At 43.4% G+C, this 20,450-nt stretch overlaps 1 protein-coding gene and 1 non-coding gene across 6 annotated transcripts in view; one reads left to right on the forward strand and one right to left on the reverse strand.

Moving 5' to 3' along the window:
* Positions 1-20,450, reverse strand: part of THADA (THADA armadillo repeat containing) — a 326,765-nt gene that overhangs the window by 79,246 nt on the left and 227,069 nt on the right. For all 5 annotated transcript variants that reach the window (XM_043468439.1, XM_043468440.1, XM_043468436.1 and 2 more), the window contains one exon: positions 19,837-19,952. In XM_043468439.1, the coding sequence (XP_043324374.1) occupies positions 19,837-19,952 (116 nt within the window). The remainder of the gene's footprint in view (positions 1-19,836; positions 19,953-20,450) is intronic.
* TRNAG-UCC lies at positions 8,455-8,528 on the forward strand. Its single transcript has one exon. It is a non-coding gene; the product is annotated as a tRNA-Gly (tRNA).

The raw sequence follows: 20,450 nt of genomic DNA on the forward strand, positions 1-20,450 counted from the left end.
GTGAGCATTTGATTCGGCAGGTTCCCTGCTCTGCTCCTCTGCCTCCAACCTAGGATGGGGGAATGACATGAGTTCCAGCTAATGTATCTCCATCTGACTTGATCCCTCAATGCATCCTTCTCACTTCCTATAAGTTAACAGTTTTACCATTTCTCTAAAGTTTATTCTCACGCTATCCTGAACTGCCCATATCCTAGGGGCATGCAATATCTGCACGAGAAGCAAACCAGATACTTTTCAATTAAAACAAAACGGTCTTGTTTCAAGATTTCCCTGTTGCTGACCTGCCTCATTTCTGTTCCCTGACTTACTTCACCTACAGTATCTGCTTGCTCCCTGATTCCGACTCTGCCACGACGACTGGTTTATATGTACACTTCACATTTGGCCTAGTTTCATGCCTATGCCCAGTTACTTTTAAAAAATTAATTTTAAAAAACAGGTAACACATGCACATGGTATAAAAATAACTCAAACAGTACAGAAGGGTATACAGTAAAAATGAAGTTCCTTTTCCATGCCCCCACCCTCTACCCACATGTTCTGTTCCCCTGAGGCAACCACTATTACTGCTTTCTAGAGCATATCCTTCCAGGCACATTTTACAAGCATCTATCTATAGCTACCCACTTGCTTATTTTTATATAAGTAGCGGTTTACTACTTACTGAGTTCTGAGCATTACCTTTTTTTCACTAATACATTTTAGATAACATTCTATTAAAAAACACAGATTTGCCTCATTTCTTAAATGGTTGTGAACTGCTCCATTTCATGGATGTACCTATCCCCTAATGAAATAATTCAGATTGTTTAGGATATTTTGCTGAAAACAATGATGTAATAAATATATATGTATGTTAGTTTATGCATATGAATGAATATTCAAAAGAGAAACCCCTAGAAGCTTAAGTGCTGGATCAAGATATTCATACATTTAAAATTTTGCTTCATTTAGATAAGATGCTCTCCAAAGAGACTGGGACTACTTATGCTTTCACCAACAGTGTTTAAGACTCCCCTCCAACCCCAACAATCTGACTCACACTGGGATTAAACCTTTTGACCTTTGCCAAGGTGATAAGTGGAAAAACAGTACCTCATCATTTTAAGTCATAATTATTTTAAATGAAGTTGCCCATCCCTTCATAAGCTTTTCAAAAATGATATCCTAATTTCCTTTTCTGTGAACTGTGATCAAATCTCTGATCTATTATGTTATTGGTATTTTCCTTATTGATTTGTAGGAGCTCTTTGTATATTAAGGAAATCTGTCCTTTGTCCTATGTGTTGCAAATATTTTTTTGCAGTTTATCATCTGACTTTAAAGTTTATTTATAATACTTTTTTGGAATTCAAAACTGGTTTAATGCAGTCAAGTATATTATTTTTATCTTCTGGATTTTATGTCATGCTACCAAAGTCTCACCTTTCTCCAATATAGGTTTATATTTATACATTTTTCTTTAGTACTTTTTCTTCTAGCACTTTGCAGTTCCATTTATTTATTCCTTTCTTTATGGCTGTGCTGCATCTTCAACGCTGCACGGGGGCTTTCTCCAGTTGCTGTGAGCGAGCTGCCCCTTGCGGAGCACAGGCTGCAGGGAGCACGGGCTGCAGTACTTGCAGAGGGCTGGCTCAGTAGTTCTGGGGCACGTGTCTAGTTGCCCATGGCATGTGGGGTCTTCCTGGAGCAGGGATTGGACTCAGGGCCCCTACACTGGCGGGCAGATTCTCAACCACTGAACCACCAGGGAAACCTTACAGTTTCATTTCTTGTTCTTGTTAACACTTTGATCTACTTGGAATTTACTCTCCCCAAATCTTGCCTTTATATTTTGTCTCTACTCAGTTTTCCTCAGGTCAGTCAAATTTGACTTGTGAAGTTGAAAAGTCCATAGTCTATGAAAATTACTTCAACGGTATCATTCCCTGTTCTGGCATTTCCACCGTTTAAAACGTGGGATATCTTCCCTCCTCCCAATGGAAAATCACTCGGGAAAGAAAGCAAGAAAACCTAATGCAAAGGGTTAATGAATTATCAGACATGAAGCAGAGGGCTGAATAATAAACGGCCTGCAAACAGCAGGATGAATGCCTCCTGAGCATCCAGCTGTGAGCTAGGTGTTGGAAAAAGATGCACAAGAGATGATTTCTGGCCTCAGAGAGTTCTGTCTTGTTTTGGAGACAAAAATAAAGACAAAACTTGGGACAGGATGTAAGGAGTTATGGGAAAGAACATAATAGGGTGGACTAGAAACATGGAAGAGATGTATGAAGACCTAAGTCCAACTGTAAACAACGGAAGGAATTTAGATAGACAAAGCTGACAAAGAAGGGGATTTTGAGAGGGGGCAATAGAGGCGGGGAGAAAGGAGTCCTGCTTGTCTGGGGACCCATGGAAGACGGGATACTCCATGCTAACTGGTGCTCCTTGGTATAAAAATGTGCCGCCTGCTCCATTTGACCTACAGGGTCATAGCTTCTCACCTCAGATATTTTCCTGCTAGTGGAGCCACATAGAACCATAAAGGGAAGTTTTTGGGAAATTGGTTTGACTTTCAAGTTCAGTGAGGAACCTAGTTTCCATGATATTTTTAGCTAAATTAATATATTTTAGAATAGTTCTAAATGAATACAGGAAATCTTGGCAATCTTTACGTCCCCCTGCCAGGCTGAAGTGTTCTGCACCTTCTCTTGGCCTGGCACAGGCTGCCGACCTTCCTGGCAGCCTGGGACCCGGCAGGGACCACTCTGACTGCTCCCAGAACTGAGGTTCTACACCAAGTCTGAGGTAGTCAACGAGATCGTGGGAGGCTCCCTCAAATTCTGCTGCTTTCGATTCCAGGAAACAGAGAGGATCTGGGGCTACAAAGGAGTCCATCCATGGCTTCTCCTTCAAGACTGACTCAGAGAGAAATTCTGGCCCAGAGCCCACTGTTCAAGGCTCCACCCTTGAGGATAGCCACAGCCTCACAACATCGCTGTCTGGAATCAGAGTTGGGCTTCACTCTGAATTGGCTTCTAAGTCAGGAAAATAATTTTTTTTTTTCCTCTTTCTTTTTCTCTCCCTGTTACTTGGTGTTTGTTCTGACTTGGAAACGGTACACTGTGAGTTCAGGGTGAGCCAGAGGTTTGTTCTTGGTCTGTCAAGCCACTTTGATGATGGGAATAAAATCCTGGGAAAAAGCAAGCCAGCTGGACAGGAAACCAAGCCACAGGGTTTTGGTGGGTTTGGGTTTTTTTTTCCCTGCCCCCAGATGGAAAAATCCTGGCACAGGGCATGGTATAATAAAGATTGAGAGTGTTCAAAAAAAACTCAGGAGTGGTCGGGGTCTAACAAATGGGCTGAAAAACAGCATAATAGAGGTTTTAGAAGGAGTAACAGGAATCAGGTACTATGAGGACTAAGTTTACATAAATAAAGTGAAATGCAGGCCTTGTTAAAACTTTCTTCCAGTCTTTTTATCACTGGTCCCTTGACATATATATATCCACCCGAGAACTTGATTTCTGAACTTCATTAAACCTCCTGCCCTCTCTCCTGGAAGTTGGGGGAGGCAGAAGGCAGAGAAGAGAGAGCAAGGCTTCCCAGACGTGTTCACAATGGCCCTAGTGTCTGGAGGACACCAGAAGCTCTTGGGAAGCCTGTGATAAATTATTCACTTCTGTCCCTTCCGGAATCCCAGTGGCTGCAGAGCTTTTTAACTGAAGCCCATTCATTCAGAAAACATTTACTAAGAGGAAACTGAGAGCCAAAAATAATGCCAGGGTATGGATATATGAAGACAAAATGATTCAGTGACCCTCGTCACTGCCCTCAAGAAACTTAGAGTCCTGAATTGTGTTTTTCAAACTGTAGGTTATGACCCATTTTGTTGGTTATGAAATAAACTAGTAGGTTTAGATGACCACCTACAAGTGTTAAGAGAAAGCCTAAGAGAAAGAAAGGAAGGAAGAGGAAGCAGGGATGGAGGACGGAGGAGAGCTAGCCAGGGGAAAAGGGAGCAGTAAAAGATAATCACATTGCATCAAAGCAGTAAGGGTGAGCATCGTTCCCTTAAACTGTTACATATAGGATTTCGAGAAAATTTTTGCCCATAAAGAATTTTTAATAAATTACCTTTGATATAATTTATAAAATGTGATAATTTTGAGTAAAAATATTGACTGGTTTAGCCTAATGTCCTTTTCTTTTTCAGGTAATAAGCTACCATCTATTATACCAAATGGTATCAGTGGGGTATTCTTGATATCCAAAATGATGGTGGATAACATTCCCGAAACTAAATCTTCTAAATCTTGAGTAAATTCTCTCTCTGTTGTATTTTTCTACAAACTGTTCATATCTTACGTAGACAGTAAAATTTCACACTATGTAAGATTTCACAGGTATGTTTGTGTATATATCCACACAGATATACACATGGGGTACAAAGATACATACTAAGTCATCTGTAAAATCTTTTTCTGGTTGTGATTGGCTGTCAAAAAACCTTGAAAGGCCATGGTTTAGTGAGAGAAACACACAACCAATCATGTGGTATGATGGACGCTCAAAGGAGGGTTGACAGAGTAAAAATTAGGGATTCGTTGGGGGGGGGGGGGCGGTGGGAATGCCTCAGTAAATCCAGAAGTGCCTTTGCAGGAGGAGTCTAAGAGATGGACCATGGGCAGAGTGACTCCAGCAGAGGAAGCAGCATGTCTGAAGATGACGGCATATTACATGTTTGAAAAATAAGAAGTACAAAGGGGATGTGGAATGGATGGGACAGCAGGAAATGACGCAGAATGATGACATGCCCCAAATGGAAGTGCTTAGGAGTGACCTTTCAGAGCTCCAAAAGCTCCGAATGGCTCAAGCCCAGGTGGGACCCCACTGGTCCACTGGACAGGTGGGGCCCCTGGGGTCCATTACCCTGCAGCCTTGGAGGGTTCCCAGCAAGAAACAGACAGCTCATTTAGGACATATTTTTCCTTGTCACTTTGGATGAATTTTACAGAAGAATTCACTGCCCTCCTCAGAGGGCTGAGAACAACTGTTCTGGCTTTGGGCTGCTAATGTCTGTTAAGGTCTAAGTCCTGAGAAGTCTATCTGGACTTCAACACAGTCAAGGTCGAAGGTCACTCCAGACCCCAGGGAATTACTCTCCCCCAGAATCCTGATTAGACTCATGATTTAACTTTATTAATCTAGAAACCTTTACTAAGTACCATGGGGTGTATCCTACTTGGAAGAGGAGTAGAGAAGGGGACAGGTTCTGGCCTTGAAGAGCTTTCGGTCGTGTGTATGTGTGTGTGTGTGTGTGTGGTGGTACAGGGTGTATGTGGAGAAAAACAAAACACACATAAAACAACGTGAGAGAATATCATGGAGGAAGGGGCTGGAGATGTGGAAAGACTCCACAAGTGAATGGAAAGCAGCAATTTCAGACAAGAGAGTTCATTTTGCAAAGATCCAAAGATGGGAGCAAGCTTGCCGCTTGCTGGGAAGAAGGAAGACCAGAAAATCAAACAGGTGCAGCTGGCCAGTTTCATGGCTTAGAATGACTCTGGGGCGTGAGTCCTGGCAGGGGCCCATCATGGTCCATGGCGATCTCTCCCTCTGATCTGGGCTCCTCCATGAACTCACTCCCATTGAGGTCATGTCTGGTCTGCACCACAGTGACTACAAAGCCTCTTGTCGTGGAGCCAGCACTGGGCTTAATGAAGCAGTATTCTGGGGACCACCAACAGGACTGAAATAGGCTGGAAAGAAGAAAGCCAGAAAAAAAAAAAAAGAGGGAAAGGAGGTGAAGAGGAAGGCAGAAAGCAGGCAGGTGAGAAGCTGGGCCACAGGTGGGAGAAGAAGAATAATGCGGTGCGGAAAAAGGCAGGGAAGGGAGGGTGGAAATGGTCTCTAACGTGTCCCCACACCCTGCCACAGTCCCCTCACTGGACCCATGTTGAGCCGCAACACGTCCTGTACTTAAGACTCACTTCAAAGCCTGTCCTCTAGGAAGCCGTCCCTGACCAACGATCAGAGACTGGCCTCGGAGGACAGTGTGAATGGCGGACATCTCTTTGGACTTCCTCTGATCTCCCAGAGATCCCAATGGCCATCTTTGTAGTCCTCTGCAGTTTGAGACTCTGCAATGGTAGTTGTCCACAGACCAGATGCCATCTCGCCTTACATTTGGTTATAAGAGGAAGAGCTGCCGTGGTGAGGAGCCAGGAGGTACTTCTCTGATGTGGGCCACATGAAGTCATATAAATGTGGAAGTGTAAATTAAATAAAAAAGACCCCGCTCTCCCTTCTGATTTCCATTTTTACCACGGCCCCCAGCCAAGCAATCATCCTATGACATTTCTGGAGAAACAACAGGGTTATTTGTTTAAACCAAGATGCCAGACGGTCAGGAACTGCAGAACATATATTTTTAAACAAGTTCTTCCCCCCACCGTGTAACATCCAGAATTCAGATCGGCATGCAGGGCCAGCTGGCAGCAGCACGCAGGGCCAACACCCCCTGTTAGCCACCCCCTGGCTGGCTGACACCCCCTCTCGGCCCCACTCGTTTACCTTGAGCTCCCCCGGGGGAGGGGAGGCGGGTGGCAGCAGAACTCCATTTTTATGGTATGTTCCAGCTTCCATCCAGCCTTTCTTGGTCTGGAGCTCTGCGAGTGTTTATACTCACACCCACACATATGAGCTGCCCCACAGCCCTCCTCCTGGGATTCTCCTTTTAAAGTGAAGCCATCTTCATGCCCTGCTCTGGGTACTGACCAATTTGTAAGGAATTCTTACCAAGTTGTCAGGCATGAGGCAGGAGACTATGAGCTGTGAGTCTGTCCAGAAAGGGACCATATGTCCGAGCCATATGCCCTAGGGCACAGGGGCTGCCCCTGGAAAGGCTGCCCCGTGTCCGACTCTGTGCAGCCCCGTGGACTATACACTCCATGGAATTCTCCAGGCCAGAATACTGGAGTGGGTTGCCATGCCCTCCTCCAGGGAATTTTCCCAACCCAGGGATCGAACCCAGGTCTCTCACATTGCAGGTGGATTCTTTACCAGCTGAGCCAACAGGGAAACCCTCCTCTGCCCCTGGGGAGACGGAATCTGTGAAAAGAGGGCCCCAACTACTCTACCAAGGTTCTGTGTAGGCACTTGGCAAAGACCCAGGCAGTCTGCATAAGGCCCTGGGGCTCTGCTTAGGTCAAGGTCAAAGTCACAGCCGCCTCTGCTTCTCAGGGGAGTGATGCTATATGAGAGGAAGCCCACAAGCTCAATGCCAAGGCTTTGTATTTCCCTCCAGGAAAGCTCACCTGCCTTTTCAGAGGACCCCCAGGGAGCCACCCACCCCTCCCAGTGGCCCTCATATTTTTCCATCTTTCTATTAGGCACCTTTTTCTCATTAATGTACTAACACTCAAGTTATGTGGAGAGAATGAGGGAAAAGAGACCTTGTGTGGGGGTTGGGATTTGTTCAAAGCCTAAAGAAACCATTTTAGAGGGTGTATGTTTTTTATTCCTTTTATGAGAGATGCATGTTTCCCCCCCTCTGTGACTTGTTTAAAAGTAAAGTTTAATATGCTGCCAGAGAAATTGCTGGTTAATAACTTAATAAGCAATGTGCTAGGGATTATGGGAGAAAGGTAGTATCCAAGAAAACTTTTATTGTACAGTTTGGGGCTTGGAGGATATATAGTTCAGTTATTACATAAAATGCTAACAGAAGTCCCCTTTCTTTTCAAACTTTACTTTCTTCCTAGAATTATTAAAAAAAATAGAATATATAAGTGAGGTGAATGAAAACTTCTAGTAGCTGCATGAGAAGTCTGAATGTAGATCACAGGTGAGGATTTCTAACAGTATAGTCTGAACTTTGTTCATGAAATCTTGGCGAAGCACACACTTGGAAATTAGCCCTGGCCACAAAAATAATATCAACTGCATTTTATTAAAAGTTTTATCTTCAAAAAACATTTTATCTTTAAAAGATTCTTGAGAGGAGAAAAATAGGCATTATTATTCCCATTTTTATAAGTCAACAAAGTAGCTCACATAGCTCAAGTGACCTGTCCAAGATCAGGGCAGAAACCAAGAATAGAATCAAGGTTTTCTAGACAAATTGTATCTGTGTGTCCCAAACACAGAGATGAAAAGGGAGAGGCGGGGCCAAACAATTAGAGTATGTTGGTTTGCAGCCACACGCTCTGGTGGTGTGTCCTGGTGGCCAGCCTGGAGAAGAGTGAGGTTCTAAGTACAGCTGTTTCTGTGAGGGCCACCAGAAAGGCCTGTTTTCAACGTGGCCAACAAGACTGATAAAGACTTCACTATCTGACAATAAATATTCCCTGTTTGCTTAGCTCTTTTGTACTTGCATACGCATTACTCACTATGTCCTTTTCCACCTTCACCTACCTCCCATTTTGGATCTTCCAACTTAACAGATAAAAACTGACACCCGGGACTTCCCTGGTGGTCCAGTGGCTAAGACTCTGTGCTTCCAATGCAGGGGGCCCGAGGTTCAATCCCTGGTCAGGGAACTAGATTCCACATGCCACAACTAAGACCCCTGTGCAGCCAAATAAGTAAATAAACATCAAAACAAAACAAAAGAGGCCCAAGGAAGTTAGAGGCCACCCGTCACTGGTTAGCAGCTGAGCAGAGGGTCAGACACAGACATGCTACCAGCGAGTATATCCTGCCCCGCCTCAACCTCAGGGAGGTGTGCTCACAGCTAGAGTCTTTTCCACTCACCCAGGGCCTCTCAAAGTGACCCCCTGTGGGTACCCAGGAACACAGGGCCTTCGGGCTGGTGAGGGTCCCTTCCAGCCCAAGCGGGAATAAGTTCCTGATTGTGAGGGGAAGCTATTTCCAGAGACCCGCAGGCCACTCCAATCACTGAGGAAGCCTGGGCATCACATCAGCGAGGAGGAAAGTGAGGCTTTGGAGGGTCTCTCTCTCACCTGCTCCCTTGACTTACTCACATAAGGCCTGCCCACCTGCCCCACAAGCCTTTGGAGGGTCAGCCCAAAGCCCGGTCAATTAGGACAAGGGCACCAGCGCTAAGTCAGCTCAGTATGAGGACAGAGAAGCCAACTGAGGCCTCAGGGAGTGTGCCTGCTAGGTCTGTGTGTTGCCAGAAAGCCTGCCCTCAAGTTACTGACTTCAGTTAAAAGCAATGTCTCCAGATCAATAGTGAAAAACAGCTATAGACTCAGAAGAATTATTTACATACTAGCGCTTAGTAACATGTAAGCATGATGTGTGGGTCATGTCAAGCAGCAGTTAGTCAGCTGAGAGTGGATTTCTGGGGAAAGGGGATCTAGAGAAGCTGAGTTGTGTTGGCAAGAAGGTCTAGTGATGGGGTCCTGACCAAGGAGGGCAGCTCCTGAGATAAGGCCTTGGGCAGCCCAGAGGCTGGGGGTGGCAGTGTTTCCTACGAGGATGATCCAGCTGCAGCAAAGGAAGCAAGAGGACCAAGAGGCAGAAAACCAATTTGCTCTTTAAATCCCAAATTTGGGCTATCTTTAGAGCCAGACACATCTGTCAAGTAGGAAGAAGTCACCTGTCCCTTGTGTCTATTTTCCTGTCTATAGACACTGGTTTGGATTAGATTCCTGCTTTGAAATAATAAGGGGGCTTTCCTGGTGGCTCAGACAGTAAAGAGTCTGCCTGCAATGCAGGAGACCCAGGTTCAATCCCTGGGTCAGGAAGATCCCCTGGAGAAGGAAATGGCTATTTACTCAAGTATTCTTGCCTGGAGAATCCCATGGGCAGAGGAGCCTGGTGGGGCTACCGTCCATGGGGTCATAAAAAATAGGATACGACTGAGCAACTAACACTTTCACTTTTTTCACTTTTTTGAAAGAGGGAGTCAGGGTGCTCTTTGTAGTCCCTTTGGGGGCTCCAATGGTTGAGAAGCTATGTGGGTGGGCCTCCAGGCCCCCATCTCAACTTGCACCATGTTTGCCATCTCTATTATCTCAAACATCTTGAACTTCCACTTAAGCTTCTGTTTGAAGAAAGGATTCCACTGGATTAGATGATCTCTAAATTCCCTTTCCTGTTATAAACTCTGTGGTTCTACGGTCCTCTTAGCAATGTTGAGCAGACAATAACCATGAAATCTAAAATGCACATGGGCAGTATCTCTATTCCCATCACTAACTGCCCAGGCATGCAAAGGAGTTTCCAAGTGCCAGAGAGAGCTGGTGGTTGCTACTAAGGAGCTTCTATGAACCTCCAGCAGGGGCTGGAGATTTTTTTCAGTCACTGAGAGAGGCTGGAAAGATGTAACACGCTCCTCAGTGTGTTTCATCAGCATGGAGACAGCAGCCTATTTACTAGTGTAAGTCTGAGCTTACTGACTTCCTCTTCCCTCTTGGATCAGATTCAAATTCCTCTGGCTGACATTTAAGGCCTGCCACAACTGGTCTCTTATCAAATCTTGTACAGCTCTCCAAACACACCATGTCTTCTTTGGCTCTACACCCCCACTGGCCTAAATGCAAGCACTTTCTTCACTAGTGCGTCACTGACCATGCTGTCCCCCATCTTGATATGCTCTTTTCTCACCACTTACGGTGTTTCCAAATCACGCCCATTAAAACCCAGCTCAATTACCTAACTCCCTTAGGAAACCTTCCCTGGCTATCCCAATCTACATTCTTTTCTGAATTCTTATACTTGATATATATACTATGGAATTAAGAATTCTATATGAATGTCACTGTTGATTTTTTTCACATGGATAAGCTCTTTTCAACTAGACTGGATCATAACTAAACCTTGACAATAGAGGCTTAATTATATATATCTAAAGTGGTCTCTGCTTCTCAGGTGGCTCAGTGGTAAAGAATCCACCTGCCAATGCAGGAGCTGCAGGAGACTCGGGTTCGATCCCTGAGTCAGGAAGATTCCCTGGAGGAGGAAATGGCAACCTACTCCAGTATTTTTGCCAGGATAATCCCATGGACAGAGGAGCCTGGCGAGATACAGTCCATGGGGTTGCAAAGAGTCGGACACAACTGAGTGGTTGAGTATGCATGCGTTTACAAAAGCAGTCCCCACAAGGCTGGGCACTACTAAAATTCCTTTCTTTGTACATGGACAATGAGACCTTCACAGCTTATTTAACATTATAGGCTCTATATCAGTGTAACTTCACTCATTCTCCAATCTGTGAGAATTAACCTTATCTAACAATTAAATCTCACTAAGCCTTTAAAGACTTCTCCCTTCTCTTCAAAGATGTCCTTGACATCCCACCCCCAATAGCTGGCTTCTATAATACACTCTGACCTCATTCTAGCATTACCAAAATCTTACATGTTTACAGTTAATTAAATCCATACCCATCTTATTCACTTGGTTTTTGAAATAGGGACAATATCATTCATCTCTACATTCTCCACTGTGCCATCTGAATTGGCTTGGATTCATTGGTAATGGCTCAATGAAGGGAACCAAGGTGTTAATTTACTCAGAGGATGAAACATGTCACACGCTAAGGAAAAAAAAAATAACCCACTATATTACAGTTTTACATAATATTATGAAAATGTGTTGAGGCCATTTAAAGCCTGCATCCCTTGCAAGCTGGGCAATGACAACACTGCCTAAATCTTCCAACAGCAATACCCCAAGAAGCCAACAGCTACAAGTGGAGCAAGACAGATCTTTCTGAGCCCTTTATCAAATAAATTACCACCTCCAGGCTAGGTTTGAAGATTTCTATATTTAAAAGGTAGAAAGTTGGGGGTTGAATTCTTGATGTGCAGTTGCATAAACAAACTATTTTTATTTCTTGCTGCAGTAAGGAGGAAGCTTTGATCTTGGGCAACTTGTTCAAAGGCTCAGTTTAATATATTGATCACTTCTGAGTGCTTTTACCTGACTAGTTTCCATAAGCTCAGCCTGTCAACAAGAAATACCTCATGTAGTCTCAAGCTTCACTTCTTAAACAGCTTATTCCTTTAAAACTTGACATAATTTTAAAAGGAATATCTAATGAAGAAAAGGTTTTGTGCCTTGTTCACTGCTTTCGGTTGAAATGTGCTAACTTAATGTTTCTGTTTTTAAAAATACAAACAGGATCTCATCCCGAGATATCATGACCTTGAACATTCCTGAGAAGTCTGAAAGGGAAGTGAACAAATGTCAACAAGCTTGGGTCTAAAATACACCAGCTTCATTTCTCTCATCATTCAAGTATGCACGAGGCTCAGAGAGACTTTGAATAGGCTGAGCTGGGGGATTAAAGAGGGGTCCTGATGAGATTCTCCCTCCCTGGTAAAATCTGGGGGTTGAAAGAAAAGCAATTAAAAAGGGGAGGGGGTGGCGGAGTACTGGGAAAACTTTTGAGAAAAAGAAAAAGAGCCTAGAAGAAACAAACCCAAAGCAAACCCAACCCCCAGTAATGCCTGGAAACTTGCTATGTAAGTAACCATCCCTGTTAAGACTTGCTTCCCTTACAGTTTTGGCAGGGACCACAAATGACAGCCTTAGAATGCCACATGATCATCTGAATATTTTAACAACCCATCTCCACTGGATTCATTTCAGCAGCATGGGAGTGAAATGCAACCTGCAGCTGTGGCGAAGGGCTAATGCCCCTCGCAGGAGTTGTGAAAGAAGGACCTTTTCTTTGGGGAGGGGGGCTGGTCCAGAAGATGCGGGGGATGGGGGAGGGCAAAGGGACATTGGGACAATGGAATCTGACCTAAATCCCAGGATTTCTGCCTGGGAAGTATAGTCTCTTGTGTGAATAAATCTGGTGGTTAGAAAATAACTGCTGTCTTCAGCTGTAAAGCAAAACAGAACCCTAAACCAGGACTTCTGCAGCTGGCCACAGACCCCCCTGGGGCAGAAATGGGATTGCCACACAAAAGCCAGCCTTAGCTTTGTCTCTATAAGCATATTTTTCTTATGTATTTAGATCCCAGGCCTTCCATGAGCATACCACCTCAGCTTAGAGGGGGCCAGTAAGAAGGAGAGAAAATGGGGAGAGCAAATGAGAGTATGGCTAGGCAGATGGATAGGGAAGGAAGTCTAGGACATGGAGGAGGGACTGGGTGGTGTCAGGAGCACTGATGGGAAGTTGTATAGGGGAAGTGAACGGGTCACACAGCTAACACAGTCTGCAAATAAGAATTAACTTGGGGAAACAAATCGTTGGGTCTAGGACAAAGAGGAGGTCTTCAACAAACATAAACTCCTCCCATCATCTCTTCCCTCCATCAGCACTGATTATTCAAAAATTTATTTCCCAAGGTTGTTTTCCTAATAACCTTGGGACCTGTTCTTGTATTCCTGAGAGCCTGTTTTTCTCACCAGTAAAGTGAAAGTTGCTCAGTCGTGTCCGACTCTTTGTGACCCCATGGACTTCTCCAGGTCAGAATACTGGAGTGGGTAGCCTTTCCCTTCTCCAGGGGATCCTCCCAACCCACGGATCAAACCCAGGTCTTCCACATTGCAGGTGGATTCTTTACCAACTGAGCCACAAGGGAATCAGACTATTATTTCTCAACAGAGTATCAGACTATTATTATTTTTCAAAACGATGAATATTCACTGCATGCCAATGAAGCCTGACTCTACCCCAGACACTGAGTCTACTGGGATGGCTGCCCGGACAAGGGAGTGTGGACTCCCCAGAGGCATCTGGTCCCCCTTGCTGCAGGTCACACCAAAGAATTCTGTGCTGATCCCTTCAGTAGCCTCACCCTCTCCTATGGTTCCAAGCTCCAGACACAAGCCCTGAGAATGAGGGGGTGAAGGTGGGAGTATTTCAAAGGGTGGGGTGATCCACAGTGGCTGACTCTCTGACCCTTGGCCCTCAAATGGGCCCTGTCTCAGAAAGCAGCATCGGAATCACCTTGGAGCTTGTCAGAAAAGCAGAATCTCTGGCTCCACCCCAGGCCTACTGAAGGAGACTCTTCATTCTAAGGGCCCCACAAGGTGATTCACGTGTACGTTAAGGTCTGAGAAGCACTGTTATAGAAAATATTCAGTTACCACCATTCAGAGCCCTGACTTAAAAACACTGGATAGATAGACGCAACGTAGTCCAGTAGAAAGAGCCTGACAAGGAGTAGGGAGTTAGGCCTTCCAAAAAGGTTAGCTGTTGTGAGGTAGTTGTTACAGCCTGGTCAGCTGTTTGAACACAGGCGAATCCCTCATATCTCTGGGTTGCGCTTTCCCACATGCATGGGGATGAGAGTGAACTACAACAAACTTTATGATTCCTTCCGGTTCTAAAGTTCTAGGTCTACGACTCTATTTGACAAGACTGTTTGGCTGCCTTCTCCATACTAAAGTAGGGGCTTTAATAAGTAGTTTCTATGTTTAATACATCCTGGCATACAGCAGGGCTTAATAAATATTTGTTGAATGAATGGGAAACACACTGAATGGCCAGTAATGGGACAATGGTAAGGTCAACCTAATGACTGACTTTTCCAGTGACAAAAATATGCTATCTTTAACAAATGATGTTTTCAAAGATTTTTTTAATACAAAAACAGGCAAAAAAGCATTTTACTTTTAGTGATGCGTAGACCGTAAAAACTAGACAGAAAAGCAAGAAAATAATTATCATAAGAAGTCTGGATGATAACCTTTAGAGGAATGATAAAATACAAAAAGAGTTTTTTAATATTTGTCATTAAAATTTTTTTAAATTGTGATAAAATAAACATAATATACAATTTACCATCTTAACCATTTTAAGTGAACGGTTCAGGAGTGTTAAGCACACACACGTGGTTGTACCAGCAATCTCCAGAACTCTTTTCATCCTGAAAAATGAAAACTCTCTGAGTAGAACTCTAGATACTTGCTTTCCTGCTAGCCCCTGGCAACCACCATTCTACTTTGTCTCTCTGAATTTGACTACTCCAGGAACCTCACCTAAGTGGAATCGTATAGTATTTGTCTTTCTGTGATGGGTTTATTTCATTTTGCATAACGTGCTCAAGGTTCATCCACGTGGTACTGTTAGAATTTTCTTCATTTTTAAGCCTAAATAATGTTCTCTTGTTCATACATACCATATTTGTTTATCCATTCATCTATCAATGGATACTTGGGTTACTTCTACTTCTTGCCTATTGTGAATAATACAACTATAACACATACAAATCTCTCTTCATGACTCTGCTTTCAATTCATTTGGGTCTATAACCAGAAGTGTAATTCCTAGATCATATGGTAATTCTATTTTTAGTTTTTTGAGGAAACCCCCTACTATTTTCCATAGCAGCTACACCATAAAGAGTTTTCACACACACACACACACAAGCCTGCTCACCACAAATAGCAGACCCTGCTCACCACAACAGAGAAAGCAACAAAGACCCAGGGCAGCCAGAAATTTAAAAAAAAAAAAAAAAAGCCCATCAAAAAAAAAAAGAAGACTCTTCAACAAATGCATTCATATACTGTTAAACGGAAAAAGTGATACATACATACAGCTTAATTTCAACTACATTTAAAAAAACACAGGAAGAAAGATGAAGTAACTATGTATATAAAACTGTTAACCAATAACAGTGGGTTCCACTGGATGTTGGTGAGATAGACTTATATTTTCTTCCCTAATTCTCTATGATAAGCACAAACTACACTGGTAGTCAAGAAACAAAGTGAAAAAAATTTAGTAGGACTCACTTTTCTTCTTGGGCATCACATCATCCATCGCATGGAGTCTGATAGTCCATTTAGTTTACCACATTTATTCAAAGGGCACGCGCGCGTACACACACACACACACACACACACACAAACACACACACACGTTTTTCCTTTTATAACCAAAGATGACAGATAACCAGACTGATTTCTGAAAAAACTTAAAGCCCCAAATAACAGTCATTCCAACTCTCAATCAAAGTCAATAAATCTTTTCTCCTCTTTCTCTTACTTAACAGGGCTTTTGAAAAGTCCTTCCTATCCAGGCAGGACCTGTGGTCCAGCTGGGACGGCAGAGCTGGAATCTGCACAGAGCAGGGCCAGCAGGCAGGGCTGCGCTGACTTCCTCTCCGTGGCCCCCACAGCCGGCCTCACCAGGCCAGCAGCTGACCCCTATTCCCACTTGGTTTTTGGCCTGGGTCAGTAGATTTCTTTCAGTAGTTGGTAAACCGTCTTTGCACCAGGAGAGAGATAGTAAACTGGACTGAGGAGAGAGGGATGGCGGGGAAAGGGGAAGGAAGGGACTCGAAGGATGAACGAGCTGATTTCCATGAAGGCTTTGACATCTTGGAATGAAAAGTGGCCTGTAAGAGCAGAAGCCCAGTCCTCTACTCCGGCCATGTTGCCAGCTGGCCATTCATCACCAAAAATTCCCCAACAAATCCATGGCTGTTGCTTAATCACCTCATATAAACCTCTATTAATCTTGCAAAGTCAAAATACAAATACAGGACAAAAGTCTTTATGTACCCTCAATTTTGGGGTCAAAATGTTAAAAAATGGAACTGATCATCCAACGGTTCCAATGAATTTTTTAAACCTCCTTTTGGGGAATAAATAACTGACCTCCTCACTAATGTTTTAGTATCTATTAGACTGAATAAACTCAAGCTAAATGATCAAATAAACTGAAGAAGGAAAAAGCTGTTGGTGTTAAATTTTGAACAGACTTTTTTTTTTTTCTTTGCAATAACAGTGATGTTTCAAGACAAACTCAAAAGAAACAGAAAATCCTTAGTAGGCACAAAGGAACATTTACTATTCCTCTTTCTTTTGTAAATTGCTGGGGACATAAAAGAGCCTCTTCAGCAGTGACATTTGGAATACTTTGTATTATAACACCTTTTGGGGAAAAGCATATGAGAATATGTCAGGGGTTGGCTTTAAGAAGGGCCTGCCTGGACCCAGAAGTGGCTCCTCTAAGCATGGGACTCCCAGTGCAGACAAACAGCTCTTAGGACAACACTCTCAGAGGACCTCAAGGACAGGGCAGGCATGCGGCAGGCTGAGGCTTCATCACTTATACCCGATGCTATACTTTCCCATTTAGGAAATTCAAAGCTATCCTGCCAGTAACATGGATAATCCAGAAAAACTGACACATGGGTTTGGGATATATTGTGTTCTGGCCATGTGTTTTCCTCTCAAACTCTATTCTAGGCTCTGAACACATCCTGATTAATATGGTAAAAGTGTGCTGTGGAGTAAGAGGAAGCCTGGTGTTACAGACCACCCACAGAGTGTAAAGTTCACACTTGAATAAAGAGTTGACTGTACTGGAAACATAAAAGTGGCTTTCCTAGACTCCGGGCAAGGAAGTTGGAAACCCAGCGAATTTCAGTGATTCATGTCTTTGTTTTCTAGGCTGGAAAATCATGGAGGAAAATCAGAGAAGGGGAGGGAGGAAGGATGGAGGCAGAGGATAATGAAAAGACTGACTAGGAAACTGCAATAGGGACCACAGGGAAGTCCGAGAGGATTTTTCTAGCTGAAGGGGAGGCTGGTGGCAGCTCTGTCACCCATCTTCAGGCACTGTACAACATGAAGGTTCATTCAGATGGCTGGCCTGTTACTCCATCTCCTCCTTCCAAGAAGGAACTGACTCAGGAAGCCAGCAGATGATGAATTTCTCTTTCTTTTTTTTTTTTTCTGTTTTCAACCTTTTTGTTTGTTTGTTTGTTTTCAACTTTTTATTATGGAAGTTTTAAAGAATATACTAAAGCGGAGAGAATAAAATGATGAAGCCACATAGACCCATGACCAGACTTAAACAATTATCAAAGTATGTCTACTCTTCTTAATCCTCTCTCCTCCCTCAAGCTGTATTAAGGCAAGTATCAGACATCAAAAAGATGATGAATTTCTATGAGATTCATCAAGAAGCAGCAAACTAAGGGGGCAGAATGTCCTTCCGTACAGTACTTGAAGAATAGGAGATTCAGATTTTGTCTTGGGGCAGTCCTTGTTGGAAGCAGAGATTTCTATAGGATAATTTCCCTGATTTCCTGATCCCCAGAAATAACAGCTAAGAGGACCAGGCCCACTAATTGGTAAACAGAGGAGAACATGAATATGATCACAATTCCTGTTCTCTCAGAAAAAGCATCTTGGGACCTTGTCTAAAAGCCACACAGAGGCAAATGATATTAGGCTTAAGGGAGCAGTTTTTGGAGAGGAAACAAAAATTGGACTAAAATTGAGAGGCTCACCATTAACCATCCCTTTATTGGCATTTCAGATACCAGCGAATTTCCCATCAATAACCCTGGTCAAAGCTATAGTTGCTTAGAAAACATAGAGCCTCAAGTCTCCACTCATTGAGAAATTCTTCATTAGATCCCTTTCTTTCTTTCCTTTTTAAATATATTATTCATGTATTTGGCTGCACTGGGTCTTAGCTGTAGCACTCACGGTCTTCTATCTTCACTGTGGCCTGTGGGATCTAGTCCCCTGCATTGGGAGTGTGGAGTCTTAGCCACTGGACCACCAGGGAAGTCCCTGGGTCCCTTTCACCTAAAGGTCTCCTTTAGGACTTTTCACTGTGTGGCTTCCATGTATTTCCTCAGTCCCATTCTCTGCCACACATCCCTTACACTTTAGGTTTCAGAAGAGCTAACTTCTGTGCAGTTCTTGACACTTACCAAGGCATTCCACATTGCTATGTCTGTGCCTATGACATCCCCTGAGCTTGGAATACCCCTCATCTGTCGTGACCACTTGGCAAAGTTCTTAACTCTTGAAGGCATCCTGCCCACCACCCCCTAGGCTACTCCTGTACCTACTATATACTTTTGTTACCACACTTTCTATATTCAATGAAAATAATTTATTTACACGTCTTTCTCACCTCCTGGACGGGGCTCCTTGAAGCCAAGACTACTTCCTTCTATATCTTTGTATCCCTATAGCTCCTAACACAGAGGTTATTGTGTAGTCTATGCCCAACGAGACTTTGCTGAATTCCATTGATTTGTGGGTCTCACATTAGCCATTGTTTGCCCCACCACATAAGGTGGGGAGCCCAAGGAAAGTGAACAAAAGAACATTTTTTGAAAAATAAAAAAGAGGCTGCTATGTTAGGCAACCAAGATACTAATCATTAATCAAAGGCAACATACTACAGCATGGAATGTGGTAGGCTGTGGGCCTCTGCTGGGCTCCTTTCTCCTGGAATCACAGAGGGTGCAAATGGGGGTGGCAGATCCTCACAGAAACACTGTCCTACCAACATAACGTTCTGAGACACAGATATCGAACACTGTGTTACACAGAGCCCTTCCTGTGTATTCGAGAAAATTGAGAAATTCTTCTTACTCCATCTTTCACACAGAAAATGCTTTAAGTTTCAGAATAAACTAACGATGGCAAGGATGAAAAAAAAAAAATACATATCTAGCCTCCTTTGCCTGGCTTAATCAAGCTCCTCCACTACACACCTAAAATGGCAACTTATATCTTTTTCTTAATCAGCCCCACTGGGCCTCTCTGCACCTGCCTAAGTCTTACACCAGTCTCTCATCTCTGAGTTGCCATGGTGTCCGGTAGTTTGTACCACATGATTCAGTCAATTACTGCCTTTCATTGTTAGGTTATCCAACACAGGACTGGGCACATAGCAGATATTCAAAAAACCAAACTGGTGGACAGATAAAAAGTCATAGTACATGCCCCCCCAGTCACCCAGCAGTTTTAGAAAAATTGTCAAGAAAATATTTTTCTTTCTTTACCACAACCCAAAGTTTGAAAAAGATATATAACTCCAGTAAGTTTAGAAAGCTCATGCCAGTGACTTTTAAAACTCCCACAACCAGGAACAGCATTTCTCCAGTGTATTTCTAACCCCCGATAATTCCGTGCTCATGTGGGGCTTTAACATACCTCTTGGCCAGCCAGAGCTTGGCTTTGGTACAAACAGCGACGTCAGCCAGTTCCTGCTGAAAGTATGTATTCATTCTGTATTTGGAGTCTGAGAAGGCTTGTAACAAATGAAGAACCTAAACCAAAAAAGAGAGAGAAAAAGCAACATCCTGCTGTGAAAATATATTTTTCCTAAATGTCCAGTTCTTCCCTTTTAGGTTTCCTCAAAATATTCCCCTCAAAGAAAACAGACACCTGCAAAATGTGGCTCTGGTCTCCTTGCAGGAAAAGCATGTTGATTTTGGAAGGACGCAGCAAGTGGTGAAAAACCTTATGTCTTTCATCTCTACCTGTGCTCTGCGTTCCTCACCAAGTCTAGAAAAAGATGACTATTCTGTGACCAGTCATTAGATGCAAGAGTTTATTACTTATAAACAGCCTAGAAATTTATTTTAGCAAAGAAATACAAACATCTTTATCTTAGCAGTCTCATGGAAAAAAAAGTACTTTTAAAAAATCATTTCTGCATTTATTTATTTTTGGCTGTGCTAGGTCTTCACTACTTCACACAGGCTTTTTCCCTAGTTGCAGAGGGTGGGGGTTACTCTCTAGTTCCAGTGCATGGGCTTCCCGTT

This window comes from Cervus canadensis, chromosome 5, assembly GCF_019320065.1.
Source record: "Cervus canadensis isolate Bull #8, Minnesota chromosome 5, ASM1932006v1, whole genome shotgun sequence".
NCBI classification, from domain to species: domain Eukaryota; kingdom Metazoa; phylum Chordata; class Mammalia; order Artiodactyla; family Cervidae; genus Cervus; species Cervus canadensis.